The sequence below is a fragment of the Nothobranchius furzeri genome, chromosome 2, assembly GCF_043380555.1.
Source record: "Nothobranchius furzeri strain GRZ-AD chromosome 2, NfurGRZ-RIMD1, whole genome shotgun sequence".
In the NCBI taxonomy this organism is placed as follows: Eukaryota; Metazoa; Chordata; class Actinopteri; order Cyprinodontiformes; family Nothobranchiidae; genus Nothobranchius; species Nothobranchius furzeri.
This window is the reverse complement of record NC_091742.1, coordinates 23,488,825-23,507,367: the sequence shown is the minus strand read 5'-3', so window position 1 is coordinate 23,507,367 and position 18,543 is coordinate 23,488,825. Positions and strand designations below refer to the sequence as shown.

The following is an 18,543-nucleotide window of genomic DNA, read 5'->3' as shown; positions in this document are numbered from 1 at the left end:
TGGACAGGAGAAGTGCTGAGACAGCAGCCTCCGTGATGTGACAGCAGCAAACGCAGCAGGAGCAAAGCTGCAGAGCAACACCGCCTCCCTGCCTCCAGAGAGACGGACAAACACCAGCCTCAAACGCCCACAATCTCCTGTCACAATCACAGCCTTAATCCCAGGAACAGTTTAGCAGTCACGAGATCAGATTGAGCCATAACTCCCATCATTTTTGTTCTCCTAAGCCCTGACGTTTGGATATTGGATGAGCCGACAGGTTGAGCGGAAAAGGGTTTAAAAATGGCAACAAAGACATGCGTGTGTATGTACAGTAGAGAACAAAAGATCGACACAATCAAGTCAAATAACCCCTAGCATTTTTAATAACACCCATTTAGATTTTTGTCATTTTTGTGAAATTTTATAGAAATTCTGTGAATATTAAGGTACAAGTTTAAGGTGAGGAGGACTAAAGGCAGCAGATTGTATCACTGTGAGAAGCTGCCCGACCCACAGGACTGGATCTCTTGCCTTAATCCCACAGCTCTCATTTGAACAGAGGCTGCTGAATGTTCATGCACTGGAAATAATTCAGAGAAATGGCCTGAGTTCTCGTACATGCAGCAGGGAGCTCTCACTGGTAAACATTTCAGAAGTAAGCAATGAATGTCACATCCCTGCTGCAGAGCTGTAAATGTAGCACAGATCTGTTTCTTTTTTCTTCCAACAATCGAATCTTTAGAGCATCACTCTGACTCTGCTTCCTTTACTGGAGGTGTCTTTTGCTGAAAAGCCTCTTGCTATAAGATGACATTTATTCTGAGTAGAGGTCAGCAGCACACCGTCCCCACTATAGATAGTGTTGGTAGCGCACTGTTTCCCCCCCCCCGAGGCGCCGGATGGTGGACCAGAATCTCCTCAAAGCCGTATGGAAGTCCATGATCTCACAGAACTCCTCCCATGCCCGGGTTTTTGCCTCGGCGACCACCCGAGCCGCGTTCCACTTGGACTGCCGGTACCCGTCAGCTGCCTCTGGAGTCCCACAGGCCAAAAATACCTGATAGGACTCTTTCTTCAGCTTGACAGCATGCCTAACCGCCTGTGTCCACCAGCGGGTTCGGGGGTTGCCACCACGACAGGCACCGACGATCCTGCGACCACAGCTCCGGCCGGCCGCCTCAACAATGGAGGCACAAAACAGGGTCCGTTCAGACTCTATGTCCCCCGCCTCACCCGGAACATTTTGGAAGTTCTGTTGGAGGTGGGGATTGAAGCTCCTTCTGACAGGAGACTCTGCCAGACGTTCCCAGCAGACCCTCGCGATACGTTTGGGCCTGCCTGGTCTTACCGGCATCCTCCCCAGCATCTGAGCCAACTGACCACCAGGAGTGGTCAGTTGACAGCTCCGCCCCTCTCTTCACCCGAGTGTCCAAGACATGCGGCCGCAGGTCAGATGAGACAACAACAAAGTCGATCATCAAGCTGCGGCCTAAGGTATCCTGGTGCCAAGAGCACATATGGACACCTTTATGTCTGAACATGGTGTTCATTATGGACAATCCATGACTGGCACAGAAGTCCAATAACAAAACACCACTCGAATTCAGATTGGGGGGCCGTTCCTCCCAACCACACCTCTCCAGATCTCACTGTTGTTGCCCACATGAGCGTTAAAGTCCCCCAGGAGAACGAGGAAGTCACCGGAAGGAGCGCTTTCCAGCACCCCCTCCAAGGTCTCCAAAAAGGGTGGGTAGTCTGAACTGTAGTTTGGTGCATAAGCACAGACCACAGTCAGAACCCGTCCCCCACACGTAGGCGGAGGGAGGCTACCCTCTCATTCACCGGGGTAAACCCCAACTTACAGGCACCAAGATGGGGGGCAACTAGTATGCCCACCCCTGCTCCGCGCCACTCAGTGGGAGCAACTCCAGAGTGGTAGAAAGTCCAACCCCTCTCAAGGAAACTGGTTCCAGAGCCAGAGCCATGCGTTGAGGTGAGTCCGACTAAATCTAGTCGGAACCTCTCAACCTCACACACCAACTCAGGCTCCTTCCCCACCAGAGAGGTGGCATTCCATGTGCCAAGAGCCAGCTTCTATAGCCGAGGATCAGACCGCCAAGGTCCCCGCCCTCAACTACCACCCGTCACACACTGCACCCTACCCCTTTGGCCCCTCCCACGAGTGGTGAGCCCAAGGGAAGGGGGACCCACGTTTCTTCTGTGGGCTGTGTCCGGCCGGGCTTCATGGGTGAAAGCCCGGCCACCAGGTGCTCACCAACGTGTCCCACCTCCAGACCTGGCTCCAGAGGGGGCCCCGGTGACCCTTGTCCGGGCGAGGGAACACGGTTTCCATTTATATAATTCATCATAAGAGGTCTTGGGGCTGCTCTTTGTCTGATCCCTCACCTAGGACCTGTTTGCCATGGGTGACCCTGAGACAGAAAGCCTCCGACAACGTAGCTCCTAGGATCATTGACACTCACACCCCTCTACCACGGTAAGGTGGCAGCCCATTTTATGTAAATTTATATGCATTTAACAACATTACCAAGTGGATTCAATTCTTTATAACTTCAACTTCCTTTTACTAATTCAACCTGCCATGATGTCTCACACAAGATGCTGCAACATCAGGTGAACACTCAGAAACAACCAAAGCCTTTAGGATTTATGTAAGCCTGTGAACCACTGTGCTACTGTCTGAATGAAATCAGAAAAAAATACTTCACCTTGCTCTATGAGCTTCTATCTCGTCTGAAGTTGGGCCATTCTGGACTTGACGTTGGAGAGCTGGACCTGAGAAAAGCAGAGAGAAAGAAAAAAACACAAGTAAAGTAAATGTTTTTGTAGAAATCATTCATATACACATACATTTGAGTACATCTGGCACGGCATTTCTGGGCATAATTTCCTGACATTTTAGCTAGAATACCCACATAATATGAACTTTATAAAATGTATTTATTTATAAAATATAAACCAATATGAAATCAGATGAGTAAGCAATATAAATGAAGTCAGAAAAATGCAATTGTTTATTGGGATTGTGCCATTTTGCAGACTATATCTATCCCTTGATTATTTGTGTTGAAGTTAATCATCCAGAGCTTCCTGTTTTTTAAAGGTTAATGGGGGACTAGGCTCTTTTGGCTTGATTTTAGCACCTTGTAGTGTCTGTTTAGTAGAATCGAAAGCAAAACGTATCTCCTTGCTGTGTATTAGTCTTTTTAACACCTTAATCTGACAGCTGAAACATCTCCCCAGCCTTCCTTAGTGTCTACAGAAGTGGTTGGTCATGAGATCTAAAACATGCAGGAAACACGCTGGAAGCAGACTGCAGTACCAGGTATGTCAGCAAAATTTTTTCTAAGTCCAACAGATTGGACCAGCACTCTGAAGTTTCAAATGCGGTGTTTTGGCAATGGGGGTCTGAGTGACATTCCATTAACCATGTTAAAGGTCATTTTAGCACATACTGGCTCAAAAAATTATTTTAAAACATGAAAAGTTTGCAAGGCATCCCTTCAAAATAATGTGATTGAAAATTTTTTTTAAAAATTGGAAAATTCTTTTGATGTGATTTTTCTTTTAATTTGTCTTGCTCAAAAATAGAAAGAAAGAAAATAAAGAAAACAGTCTTTTAAATAGCGTCTCTCAAGATAAACTTCACGAGGTGCTTCACTAAAACAAAAACAAAAATTTCCGGTACAAATTTTTTTAAAAAAAGGATTAAAAATATGTTTAAAATGATAAAAAATAAAAATTGTGAATTAAAAAACATAAAGAAATGGAGAGGGAAAATGAATAGGAAAGAGGGAAATCAGTGGATCTCAGGAAAAGTAGAACAAGAGTAGGTATCGAAATAATAAAAACTAACACAAAAAGTAAAAAGTATATAAATAAAATATGAAAAAGTTGCATAGTGTGCCTTTAAATAGTCCATGAGTGTGTTGGAAGTGGTTCTTGATCATTGTCAAAAGTCTTCACATGCAAAATTTGAGGAAACGATCCTGAATCTTCACAGTTCGTTGCAGGGTCCCTAGATCCCGAGCGTCAGGACACTCTCCACCATGCAGAAGAGACTCACACGCTGACAGAGTCGGTGCACGTTGCTGAAGTGCTCTGACTTTCTCTCTGTCAGGAAGACCAGAATCTAGTAACGGGTAGGTGTGTTGAAGCCCAGCAGGTGGAGCTTTGTGACCAGCTGCTTCCAGATGTGACAGGGAGACACCATCACCACAGAAAGGCTCTGAACGATGTCTGTGGATGCTTCATTCAGCTGGTCTGCACGGTCTCCGAGCCTTCTCCCAGGAAGTTGTCTACGCTGGCAGCATTCTCACATCAGTTGTTGTCAGGCTGAGCGTCTGTTTGTCGACGAGCGTCAATTTCTGTGCTTCAAACCACGTTTGGTAGTTGATCAGTCTCTCTGAAGTGATTTTTGGTGCAACCTGACCGTCTGTCAGAGCCCAGGTGCCCCAAAGTAACATTCAGTAAAGTCAAATAAAGTTTTTCTAAAATGGTAACTATGACTTTTGGAGTCCACCCAAACAAATAAAATGTATCTTCTCAGCAGAGAGACAAAAAAGATGCAGAGAAGTATTTTTTAGTGCAAATGTGCACATTTCTGACCGAGTCCCCGTAAAACAACCTAAAGACAAAACTTTTCTAAAACAGCAAGGACTGGTCTGAACATTTAAAGTCTCCATTGTTCTTTCTTTCTTAACCAGGAGCCTGCAAAGCCATAATAGTGAGATCTGAAGACAGAGGGTGTGATTAATTCATGGCACAATAAGATGAGAACTAAGTGACGTCAGCTGAGGGATCATAATCAAATCAGATGAGGTGATCAGTTTCGTAATACTTTCATCAAGTCTTTACTCTTCCAGAAAATACACTTTTAATAATATTTGCTGTTTTAAAAAGGTAAGAAGAGGGATCAAATCATACTCACAAGAGGACTGGAACAAAGGGGAAATAGCACTTAAAGCAGTAACTGTCCTTCTCTTGGGCTGACTCACACTGCTCTGTCTAATGAGAAATATTCATTATAGTTTTACAGCTCAGGATGTTTTCAGGGTCAGTGCTGATGACCAACACTGCCAACGGCTGCCATTGATCAAGTAACAGGGATCTGAAAACAACACGGGGTGACAAAAACACGACCCCTTCTCACTATCAGGTCATCTAACAGATGCTTTTACTGGTCTTAAGCATGCATGCACCACTAACAGGTAACCGTGCTCACAAAACAACCTAAAACACGTGTAATGGTGACTTGACTGGGATGAAACAGCTTACATTTTATTGACTTCAAATTTTATATTACTTATAATAGCTCACAAGCCAGATTATGTTTTAAAATGGGCTTTTTGGTGGTTTAAAGTTATAGTTCAGATCATTTGAGTTGATTTTATGTGATTAGTTTTGAATGGACAGATAAGCTAACGGCTAGTCTGAGTGGAGCCAATTACAAAAGTTCTTTCCATCTAAAAAAACTAATAACAAAAACTTCCCAGCAGTTCTTGCAAATATTGTCTTTTGAACTTTTGCACCTCTACAGTGATCCCTCGTTTATCGCGGTGGATGCGTTCCAGACCTGGCCGCGATAGGTGAAAATCCGCGAAGTAGGGACACCATATTTGCAGTATTTATTTAACATGTTGATCAGTATTCAGACTTTTAAAACCCTCCCTTTACATAGAATTTTTTTTACTTGGTTTATTTATAGTTTTATTACAAAAACTGCATTTTATGATGAAATTGATGAAAAAAACTGGAATTTCTTGATATTTCGCATAGGAAAATACCGCGAATCAGCGAATTTCCCTTGAATAAGGCTCCAAAGATAAAATCCGCGAAGTCGTGAATCCGCGATAAATGAACCGCGAAGTAGCGAGGGATCACTGTACTCATTTCATTATTTACACATAATTATTTTTTCTGCAGCAGAATTTAGCTGTGGAGCTAGCTACTATAGCTATAGCACTCCGGGTGGGAATTTCATGATAATTCTGCTGGAATAACCATGGAATATAAAATAATTAAGCTTCTTAAATTGTATTTCCATACAGTACTTTGAAATAATTTATAGTCGGATTGTTTTAGGACCCTGTGTGACTAGCAGTTAGCTCATCGGTTCAACCATAACTAATCCATGTCTCTTCAAACTGAGGTTGTTCAAGGTGAGTCACAGCAGGTGAGACGACGCATTAAGATCTTAAAACTGTCTTTTAAACTTAAGTGTGAGACTGAACAATAAAAGTCAGAGGACGCAGGAGTAATTTGCTGTTAAATTTAAACTTTTTCACGTTTGAAAATATTTATTCTTGAGTTTCAATAAAAAAACTATAACAAATTGAAGATGTTTATGGCCCGATTTAGCTTTCGTTAATGTTAAAAGCACAGCCGTGTGTGTGTGAATTGACCTAAAACACACAAACACAACAGAATAAAAGAATAACCATGCAGGACTTCAAACAAACACACAGCAGGAGGGTTGTGTTTTACCTACATGACATACTGAAGAACAGAAAGCGGCTGTAGCAGACACACAGGCACTGACAGATGTACTCCCGCCTGACCATCTCTCCCCTTGAGCCACGCTTCTTCCTCTTCCTCACCCTCATCTTTCCCTCACTTCCCTCTCTGTTTCTCTCTCTCTCTCCCCTCACCTGCCCTCCCTCTCTCCTTTAATTCCTCCCATCCTCCATCTAGGTTCGGTATCGTCTGTCATCTTCGTGTAATTCACACCAGCAGCAGCGTAGCGAGCATCTTGGGGTCAAGTTTCAAAGGTCGGTTTGTCCGCGGGCTGAGCTGGCTTATCGCCGCCCAGGTACTCCAATATGAATAACAAGTGAAGAATGAGTCAAATTTAGCTTTTAATGTTGTTTTTTAGATCAAGAATCACCTTAATTTGTCCAAGAGAGACTGAAAAGAGAGAATCTTGTTCATTTCATGGCTAAGCTAATAGAAAATGTTTTTCTAGTAAACTAGACATTAATAATTTGACATAATTTAATGCGTCTGTATCTCCTGATTATCAGTGAAAACCATCAATCCTGACGTTTACATGTTTAAATATGTTTTACTGTTCTTAGGTTCCATAAAAAAACTAAAACAAATTTAGGCCATTTAAGGACCAAATCTTTTGTAGGTTTATTTTGCTTTAATCCAAAAATAAATTCATCACAACCTCTGGAATCCCACCCAGCTCTTCAAAGCAGTGAAGACAGAAGGTCAACTTTTATCCTTCTTACCACTAGAGGGTGCCGACACTGCTGCGCACACAGCTAGAAACTACAAGGTCTGGTGATGAAGGTTGCAGCCAGGTTGAAAATCTGATGTAAATTATGCATTCATCATTTCTGTCTCTGTGTGTATATATATAAATATAAACAATGTCCATTTCTGTGATTGAGCCATGCTGCAGCAGGGTGCAGGGAAGTGAGATGTATGCATCCTCCTGCATGTCAGTGCCACTCGAGCCTTTTCTGCTGCCCCCATCCTGTTATTAAGCCCCATTCCCATCTGTACCGGGTCGGCCCGGGCCGGGTAGCCCCAGTCGGCCCCAGCCTGGCCCGGTTGATTCCACACATCCTTGCCTTAAGCCCATGTGGGCTGATTCTACCCACCAATCAGAGGCTTGCTCTAATGGAAGGTGTGAATGGGCTGATTCTACCCACCAATCAGAGGCTTGCTCTAATGGAAGGTGTGAATGGGCTGATTCTACCCACCAATCAGAGGCTTGCTCTAATGGAAGGTGTGAATTTGCTGTCAGCAGTGGGCGTGTTGGCCCTGGTCGGCCTGAAGCAGTACCCCTCGGGAAGAGGGCCGAGAATGAGCCTTGGTTGGCCCGGGAAAATTCCAGGCCACCCAGATATGTAAACAACCTATGCTACCCGGCCCGGGCCGACCCGGTACAGGTGGGAATGGGGCTTTAGTCAGATGAAAAGGTCTGCTCTCTAGCACGGGACCCAGGGGAGATCTCAATGACTCATTCTTATTAAGAGGCTGGATGGACACACACACACACACACACACACACACACACACACACACACACACACACACACACACACACACACACACACACACACACACACACACACACACACACACACACACACACACACACACATCTAAACAAAGTGTGCAGAGATTAAAAGTGTTATTTTTACAAAACTGCCACAAGAGGTGATCTCTATTAATCTGTGAGGCTAAAACGGCACTCTGCTCATAGGTCTACGGTGTGTTTTCTGTGGTAGTCTGGAGTAAATTTTCTACCAAAAGTAAAAAAAAAACAAACATTAAATTTCATATCCCAACCGCCCCCCTCTCTTTGTTTACTGGGAAACCTGGACGATGTCCTGATTGAAACATCTTTGGATCACGTGGTTCTAACTGCCATATGCATCGCTAAGAAAACTATCCTCTTGAATTGGAAAAATAGAGATACTCTTTGCATTAACCAGTATAGAAATCTTTTGTTAGATCATATTACACTTGATTTAGCCTCTGCTTCCACTTCAAATCAATCTCTCTGGGCTCCTTTGATCGGTTCCGTCACATAGCGATGATGGGGGACCATTGATGTTGTCCAGCGGGATGATGTGGGTGAGGGGGTGGAGGGTCTGTGTTTGGAGTATCTGGATGTTCCCTGGAGGTGGTTTCACTGGGGGTGTCTGGGACTGGAGGGCCGTTGCCCCCCTCTGGAGGTGCTTGGGTTGCCTCGGGGGGTGGACTGCTGGCGGTTGTGAGTGGGGCCCCTTGGAGGTCTTGGAGGTGGCCATGGGTTACTTACTGCCCGGCGGCTGCATTGCCCCTGGGTGAGTCTGGGTGGGGGCCTGGGGGCTCGGGGTGTGGGGGTGGCCGGCCCCGTGGGGGGATCTGGGTGGGGCCTTGGGGGTCGAGTCCTGACATGCATGCTGCCAGGAAGAAGGCAGGAACATGCAGCAGTGCCTGACTCGGGTTCAGGGGCCTCGGGTAGACCTTGGCTCCCCTGCTGTCCCATCACAGGGGAGAGGGGAGTCCAGGAGGGGGAGGACCCAACCTTATCTGGATGTCCTATGTCTTTTATAGTCCGGAAGTTGTGCAAATGCAGGGATGGGTGTAGATATTCTGCTGGGGTGGGGCTGGGTTGGTGTCCTTGGACTCCGTGAGGCTCTGTGATGTTGCTGCTTTGGGCCCTGGCAGGATGGGCTGGGGTCTCCATGCTCTGGGTAGCATTTTGACAACAGAGGTGTCTATTGGGGCCAGTGGGGGAGCTGGCTCCCTAGAGGGCTAAGCCCAACCAGCTATTCCTCCCCATCCCCACACATTTCTCTCCTCCTGCTCCCTCACATCATCACACAAACATGCACATAGGACCTTGGGGGGTGGACAAGTCAGGGAGTGCAGGTATGGACCCCATTTCCGTATTCCTGTTGCAACCTGCCCCCAATTTTATCTGCAACTTAAAACACTTCCACCAACGACATTCCACGCAAACACACACTTAGGGCCTTGGGAGTGAGCACACCCAACGGCATTTGGCAGGGGGATTTCTCAGCCTCATCCCGAGTGCCGGTGCCCACTTCCAATTTTAAACTGCACTTAGACACCGAGGGCTGTGGGTGCAAGTGGGGTGGTGTGGTGGCATCAGCTGGCATAGGCCAGACAATGCCCGCACTGCCCACTCACCACAGCCATGGAATACACCTCATCAACACTCACTAACACCATATTAGAGCAGGCGGAGGGAGACTAGGGGTCTTAGCACACCTCTGTTGTCACTTGGCTTCCTGGGGCTGGAGGCTAGGAGGGAGATCCGGCCATCCGGTTGGGGTATGGGGTGGTGGATTGCTGTGCTCAGCGTTGGGCGGGGGAGCCTGCTCATCAGCACCCCAGCAGAAAGGGTCGAACTCTTGAAACTGGTAATGGTTGTACCCCATGTGCAGCAGTACCGGGACCAGCGTGAATAGGGTGTGTATGGGGAGCATGAGTGGGTGTCCGGCATGAATTTTTGTAAGTCTTTGGTTGTATATGTATGTGTGAGCATGAGGGAGGGAGTGTGTGACTGTGTTTGTGCATGACTGTGTATGTCAGGTGGGGCCATTGACTCCTCCCTTCTCCTGGGACTTCTTTTGGTGATTTAGATCTTTGTATCCCCTCTTCCTGCCACACCTGGTGTGGAGTGCGGTGCCTTGGCCTGCCTGGGTCATGGCTCCCGGGTCAGGGAGTTTAAGATTTTTGGCATCTGCCTGATCAGTCCCGGTGGCTGCCTGGTGGGGTCTGGGTCCCTGGGCTCTGCTGGGTCCCCAGCGGGGGTGGTCGCTCCTGGGTCCCGGGCTCGGCCGGCTAGGGTTGGGAGGCTGTGGGCGGGCCTGTGGGCTTGCCGCCGATATCTCCCGGGACTTTGCCGGCTGCTGGTTGTGCCCCCCCCCACCCCCCACCCCCCCCCCGGGGGCGATCCTCTGCGCCTCTCGTGGGGGGGTGGGGGGGTGGGGGGGTGGGGGGGTGGCGGCTTTCTGGTCGCAGTCTCCCTGGAGTTCCTGTGCTCTGGGGCAACTCCTGGATCTCTGGGACTTGGAGCTCCCTCCGTCTCCTACACATCTTTAGGGGGCAAATCTGTGGCCCCTCACACTCTCTGTTGGACGCTCCTATAGAGAAACCTTACATAAACAAGTGCGTGTACACACACAGGTGCTCACATGGTGCTCTCATAAGTATGGACTTGGGCACGTTCAACACATGTCTTAAGGCTGTGGTGGGCACTAAATGCACTGTGATTTATTATCGTGTGATTGTTCAGTTAAACAATGTTGATTATATATTTCTTCATGAAGTTGACACAGTGATGGCTTGATCTTGTTGTATTGTTGTTGTGTCCCATAATTGTTTATTTTTTGCTTTTTTTCTTGTCTCTTTCTGCAGGTCTAGAAGCAGACTCTTGTTCATTGTTTATTTTTGTGGAACCCCCCCCCCCCATCTTTTGTCTCTTCCTTTCTCTTTCACCTCTGACTCCGTGTCTGGTCAGAATTAAAAAGCATTCAAAAACAATAACAATAAAGTTTTAAGTATCAGGCATGACATTTAAAGCAGACGCTTTGATGCTCCACCTGAGAGTGAATCTGTAAGGCTTGTTACCAGCATTCAGACATCAATTCTGTTTGCTTCACGGCCAGACAGGACACACAAAAAAAAATTCATAATTTGTTTGAAAAAATAAATAAATAAATGAAAACAATAATAAGTCAGGATTAAATCAAAATGTTAAAGGTCACACCTCCATCCTGAGCACTGAGGATGCTGAGGGCGAATAGCATAGCGTTGGAGAAGGTGGTGGCCTCTTCCTTGCTGGCAAAGTTGAGGCCATAGACCTGCCTGGCGTCCCTCCACTGGTGAAATGTCGGGGTTGCTTGGTTGTACTTGAGGCCCTTCACTATTGAATAGTTGATTACCACCTGTGACAGATGAAGACAGGAGGAAAAGATGGAGATTCTCAGTGAGACTCCAGAAGACTGTGTTTTACACCCATTGTGTCCTCTTGGTTACCTGCTGGTCCTGCAGTTTGACCCCCACCACTCTGAAGGTGTTGTTGGCAGTGTTGTGGTAGATGTTGATCCGGCTGAATCCCTGCTGCCCTGGCTTGATGGGCACCCACTTCTTGCTGGTGTCATCGTAGACCATGACCGAGGCTCGGGCCTGACAGATACTCTGCTCACTGACAGGAACACAAGGAAATGGAAGATGAGACTTAATTATGGAACGATCTGATCTATGACACTGTTATGGCTCTGCTTATTAGTAAACGTTCAGCTGAGGGGAAAATCCAGCTTGAATTTAAAATAAACCAGTTTTATTCCATGTCAGTCCTCACTGAGCAAAGAAAAATAGGTTTAAATCAGGCACATCATGTCTGATGACATTTATGAGATCTCCGTCTCTAATAAAGTGGTAGGGTTTGTTAGGAGTCATCGCTGTGGCTCTGGGTGATGCAACATGTTCACTAAAGAGGGAAATCACAGCTGCATCGTCTGAGCAAACACCTGCATGTGTGAAGATAGCAAGACATTAAGGTCAAACAGCAAGAAACTTATAAAACTGTTCAGAAAAATAGATACAACAGGATTTTAGCTGAAAAAATATTTCTGGAGTGACAACCACTGAATTTGTTGCTCGTTTCCTCTGGAGGTGAGAAGGCTCAATAAACAGAAGCAGAGCTAGGCAATAAACAGAAAACCATCTACATCACTAAAGATCTGGACATAAAGGAGATTTTACAATGAAAGATAAATGAAGCAACTTTATGTACTGCTTTTTAAAGTATTGAATAAGCAAAAATACAAATGATGCACTGATATGAAATCTTTGGGCCAGTACCGATATCTGTTATGGCCAATAACCGATATTTGCCGATACCGACATACTGGCATCAATGCTTCTAAAATCAGCAGATTTTGTATAGAATTAAATTTATTAAAGCTGAATATACATTATTATGTACACACACCACACACATTTACAGTTCTGAGATGATTACAATCACTGTCACATGACTAAACAAATACACACCACCCCCCTCACCCTCTGAAACAGATAAACAAACCGACAAGAGATGGAAAAACTATCAGTTACGTAATATTGGTCCAATTTTATTTATCGGACCGATCCCGATATGTTAAAATATGACTAACATCAGCCGATACCGATATTGATACCGATATATTGTCCATCCCTAAAAAATAAATTAATATTTTACATGTTAACAGAAGTCAACAGCTCATGGAAAATGAGGTGTATACTGCAGCCAGCGTGTTTTGTTCTCTTCCTAAACTTTCATGCCTCTTTAGTTATGTTGATTTGTGCTTAAAGCTTCTTTCCGGAGTATTTCTCTTATCCGATGGCACCATCTAGTGGCTGACAAGCATATCACACAAAAAGTATTTTGCTCTATTTGTTTACGATCGCGATAAATGTGCTTCTGTAGCCGACAAACAGAGCTAAAACATGTTGTTTTACGAGTATTATTCTCATGTCATGTTGTGTTTTCATATATTTATATTTTAGAGACTTACTTGTCTGTGAAAAGTTCATCAACTCTGCATCAGCTGAGGTATTCCTTAAACTTGAAGTAATTAAGCTGAAGTTTAACGCTAATGGTTAGTTCTGGTCAGCGCTCAGTTTCCTATTGCACGGAGCTCTGTGGGGCAGGAGGCATGCTTAGCAAAAATCAAAACAAAAAAAAACATGTATTGCTTACATTTTATCACAGTACATGATGAGTTAATCACTTTTACAGATTTCTGAAAATCGTGTGTGTGAGGATGCTCCTGTCTGATTTGCTCATTTCATTAAAAGTCTTAGTTCTGTTTTTTGTGTGCAAAAAACAGATTTTTGGGAAGGTTTCTTGCATAAAGCAGACACACTGAAATGTTTAGCAAGAAGAGAAGAAAATCAAGGTGCAACGAGATGATTAAACAACAATAAAAGCATGAAATAAACAGAGAGACATTTTTCAGATTAACTAGAGGAGTTCCATCTGTGTTTTTGCTTCCCTGCCAAACTGAAATGAGTGGATCGAGTCTGAAGTCAGACAGACTGTCATGTGTGTGCCACAGCATAGGGGGCAAATAAAAGAGATGTTATAAAAAAATTGGGCATTTTGTCTGTTTTTTGATAATAGATTGGACTTTATGTATGTTTGTATTTTACTCAGCATGAATTTTCCATTTATTTTCTAGGATTTCCACCAAAAGCACCACACTTAGTTAAAAGCAGAGAGAAGACGTTTCAGCCTCAAGGGTCCTGTTGTGAAACAAAGTGTCTTTGTCGTACAAATCTGCTTTTTCTCTGTAATTAATAAAACCGGTTTAGTCACTTTAAAGTCTTGGCTTGAGCATTTTGCCATCACCGAATTACTTTATTTTGTTTTCAAAATTTGGCGATTAGACTTATCTGAAATTATTCAAAAATAATGTTTATTTAACTTGTTCATGTTATTTTATTTTGGGATTTCTTTCACCCGAACAGGGCCAACGTCCATATTTGATCACTTCATTTTCTCATATTTTCTGCATGGAAATATTTTTTTTAAGTTGTAACAAAAGAAATACTCTTTGGTTATGGACTACAATAACAGCCTAGGGTTGAAAAAAAAAATTAAAATGCTTCAATGAGTGCCCTAAAAAAGGGTTACACAACAAATTACAATTTGAAAAAAGAAGGAAAAGCAAAGTGAGGCTCTTCAATGGATGGTGGAAAATAATCAGACATTGCTAACTGGCATTAATCACTTATTCTCTTTCTAATAAAACACAGCTGTCAAGTTTAATTATGCATCATATTGCAATAATGAGGTAATATAATTCAGAGGCTGAATGGTTGCAAAATGTAAATCAGCGCTAATGTAATTCCTAAATAACTACCTTAATTGGGATATATCATTAGTAGCTCTATGGCAGTGAACATAAGAATCATTCTGTTGTAACCAAAAACTCATTTATGTCTCAGTTAGAGTAAACCTTATTGACTCAGACTCATTAATTGTTGTCATTTAGCAGCTTTCTAGCAAAATGTAACTCAGATCAGCCTGAGTGAGTAATTAAAGTCATCATTAAACAGCCCCTCTCCCTGGGCTGCCACCTTACCGTGGTGGAGGGGTTTGAGCGTCTCAATGATCCTAGGAGCTAAGTTGTTGAAGGCTTTCTGCCTCTGGTAGGGTCACCCATGGCAAACAGGTCCTAGGTGAGGGATCAGACAAAGAGCAGCCCGAAGACCTCTTATGATGAATTATATAAATGGAAACCGTGTTCCCTTGCCCGGACGTGGGTCACTGGGGCCCCCCTCTGGAGCCAGGCCTGGAGGTGGGGCACACTGGCAAGTGCCTGGTGGCTGGGCACAGCCCGAAGAGGAAACGTGGGTCCCCCTTCCCATGGGCCCACCACTCGTGGAAGGGGACAAAGGGGTCAGGTGAAGTGTGTGACGGGTGGTAGTTGAGGGCGGGGACCTTGGCGATCTGATCCTTGGCTACAGAAGCTGGCTCTTGGCACATGGAATGTCACCTCTCTGGTGGGGAAGGAGCCTGAGTTGGTGTGTGAGGTTGAGAGGTTCTGACTAGATATAGTCGGACTCACCTCAACGCATGGCTCTGGCTCTGGAACCAGTTTCCTTGAGAGGGGTTGGACTTTCTACCACTCTGAAGTTGCTCCCACTGAAAGGTGCCGAGCAGGGGTGGGCATACTAGTTGCTCCCCATCTTGGTGCCTGTATGTTGGGGTTTACCCCAGTGAATGAGAGGGTAGCCTCCCTCCGCCTACGTGTGGGGGGACGGGTTCTGACTGTGGTCTGTGCTTATGCATCAAACTACAGTTCAGACTACCCACCCTTTTTGGAGACCTTGGAGGGGGTGCTGGAAAGCGCTCCTTCCGATGACTCCCTCGTTCTGCTGGGGGACTTTAACGCTCACGTGGGCAACGACAGTGAGACCTGGAGAAGTGTGGTTGGGAGGAATTTGAGTGGTGTTTTGTTACTGGACTTCTGTGCCAGTCAAGGATTGTCCATAATGAACACCATGTTCAGACATAAAGGTGTCCAAATGGGCTCTTGGCACCAGGATACCTTAGGCCGCAGTTCGATGATCGACTTTGTTGTTGTTTCATCTGACCTGCGGCCGCATGTCTTGGACACTTGGGAAAAGAGAGGGGCGGGGCTGTCAAATGACCACTCCTGGTGGTGACTTGGCTCAGATGGTGGGGGAGGATGCCGGTCAGACCAGGCAGGCCCAAACATATCGCGAGGGTCAGCTGGGAACGTCTGGCAGAGTCTCCTGTCAGAAGGAGCTTCAGTTTCCACCTCCGACAGAACTTCCAAAATGTTCCGGGGGAGGCGGGGGACATAGAGTCTGAATGGACCCTGTTCCGTGCCTCCATTGTTGAGGCGGCCGACCGGAGCTGTGGTCGCGGGATCGTCGGTGCCTGTCGTGGTGGCAAACCCCGAACCCGCTGGTGGACACAGGCGGTTAGGCATGCTCTCAAGCTGAAGAAAGAGTCCCATCAGGTCTTTTGGCCTGTGGGACTCCAGAGGCAGCTGATGGGTACCGGCAGTCCAAGCGGAACGCGGCTCGGGTGGTCGCTGAGGCAAAAACCCGGGCATGGGAGGAGTTCGGTGAGACCATGAAGCAAGACTTCCGTACGGCTTTGAGGAGATTCTGGCCCACCATCCGGCGCCTCAGGGGGGGGTCACTGAGGTGGTTAAAAAGCTCCTCCGTGGCAAGGCTCCAGTGGTGGATGAGATCCGCCCGGAGTTCCTTAAGGCTCTGGATGTTGTGGGGCTATGTTGGCTGACGCGGCTCTGCAATATCGCATGGACATTGGGGGCAGTCCTACTGGACTGGCAGACCGGGGTGGTGGTCCTCTTATTTATTAAGGGGGACCGCAGGGTGTGTTCCAACTACAGGGGGATCACACTCCTGAGCCTTCCTGGTAAGCTCAATTCAGGGGTTCTGGAGAGGAGGGTCCATCAGATTGTTGAACCTCAGATTCAGGAGGAGCAATGTGGTTTTCGTCCTGGCCGTGGAACACTGGACCAGCTCTATACTCTTAGGGGGATCCTGGAGGGTGCGTGGGAATTTGCTCAACCAGTCTACATGTGTTTTGTGGATTTGGAGAAGGCATTTGACCGTGTCCCTCAGGGGGCCCTGTGGGGGGTACTGTGGGAGTATGGGGTACCAGGCCCTCTGATACGGGCTGTTAGGTCCCTGTATGACCGGTGTCAGGGCTTGGTCCGCAGTAAGTCGGGCTCTTTATAGTGAGAGTTGGACTCCGCCAAGGTTGTGCCTCGTGATTTTTATCTTGAGAGGCGCTATAGAAATGACATTTTCTTCTTTTCTTCTTCTACATTCTCAGAAGCCAGCTAAAATGGCACGGCAGGCCCAGAAACATGAATAAATGAGGCTCTTGAGCTAAAACGGACTGGAGCAGAGAGGCAGAAGGGGATTGAGTGGGAATAGGAGAAAGAGACGAAGCCAGCAGAAGAAGACTGCTTAATTCTGACTGACAGTTATGGGACGCAAGCACACACAAACACACTAAAATGAACTAACACAGGAACATCTTGCAGTTTGCAACACACCATTTCAGCTGGAAATATATCTACTGCTGTGCAGAGCATGAATAAATCAGATGCTTCTGAATTTACCATGAACACACACACTTGGGCACGCAAATATGCATGCAAATGAATGCTACCATTTTTATATCATCCTGGTAACAGCGTACAACAGTATAACCAATAGGGACAAAGACAAAAACCTCAAACACCTGCCAGAGAATCTTTTCCTCCAGTTACAGCCAACAGAAGCTGTAGGTTTTAAAAACAGGAAAATCTATTTGGTTTAAAAATAAAAGGTGTTGTTTTCGGTGGGATGAAACATAATCTCCTCCCTAATCAACTCTGAACATTGTGACCTTGAGAGCAAAACCTGCAGGCAGTATAAACAAAACATGGCTGCAGCTCTCACTCTGCCTTACATCCTTACATCAACGGCATGCTTCGTTTCCTTTGATGAATTTGTAGCTTTAAAAAACATATTAACTTTAAATTATTAGCCTTCTACCCATCTATCTAACATCATCCATCCATCTATCTAACATCATCCATCCATCTATCTGACATCATCCATCCATCCATCTTTCCATTCATTTAACATCATCCATCCATCTATCTGACTTCATCCACCCATCCATCTTTCCATCCATATAACATCATCCATCCATCTATCTAACATCATCCATCCATCTATCTGACATCATCCATCCATCCATCTTTCCATTCATATAACATCATCCATCCATCTATCTATCATCCATCCATCTATCTGACATCATCCATCCATCCATCTATCTAACATCATCCATCCATCCATCTTTCCATCCATATAACATCATCCATCCATCTATCTAACATCATCCATCCATCTATCTGACATCATCCATCCATCCATCTTTCCATTCATTTAACATCATCCATCCATCTATCTGACTTCATCCACCCATCCATCTTTCCATCCATATAACATCATCCATCCATCTATCTATCATCCATCCATCTATCTGACATCATCCATCCATCCATCTTTCCATCCATATAACATCATCCATCCATCTATCTAACATCATCCATCCATCTATCTGACATCATCCATCCATCCATCTTTCCATTCATTTAACATCATCCATCCATCTATCTGACTTCATCCACCCATCCATCTTTCCATCCATATAACATCATCCATCCATCTATCTATCATCCATCCATCTATCTGACATCATCCATCCATCCATCTATCTGACATCATCCATCTTTCCATCCATATAACATCATCCATCCATCTATCTAACATCATCCATCCATCTATCTGACATCATCCATCCAGCCATCTTTCCATTCATTTAACATCATCCATCCATCTATATGACTTCATCCACCCATCCATCTTTCCATCCATATAACATCATCCATCCATCTATCTATCATCCATCCATCTATCTGACATCATCCATCCATCCATCTTTCCATCCATCTA

At 45.4% G+C, this 18,543-nt stretch overlaps 1 protein-coding gene across 3 annotated transcripts in view; it reads right to left on the bottom strand.

Moving 5' to 3' along the window:
- evlb (Enah/Vasp-like b) overlaps positions 1–18,543 on the bottom strand; it is a 57,291-nt gene that overhangs the window by 4,001 nt on the left and 34,747 nt on the right. For all 3 annotated transcript variants that reach the window (XM_015948130.3, XM_015948128.3, XM_015948129.3), the window contains exons 2-4: positions 11,515–11,683; positions 11,246–11,423; positions 2,712–2,778 (exon numbers count right to left, since the gene is read on the bottom strand). In XM_015948130.3, coding sequence (XP_015803616.1) covers positions 2,712–2,778; positions 11,246–11,423; positions 11,515–11,683 — 414 coding nt within the window. The remainder of the gene's footprint in view (positions 1–2,711; positions 2,779–11,245; positions 11,424–11,514; positions 11,684–18,543) is intronic.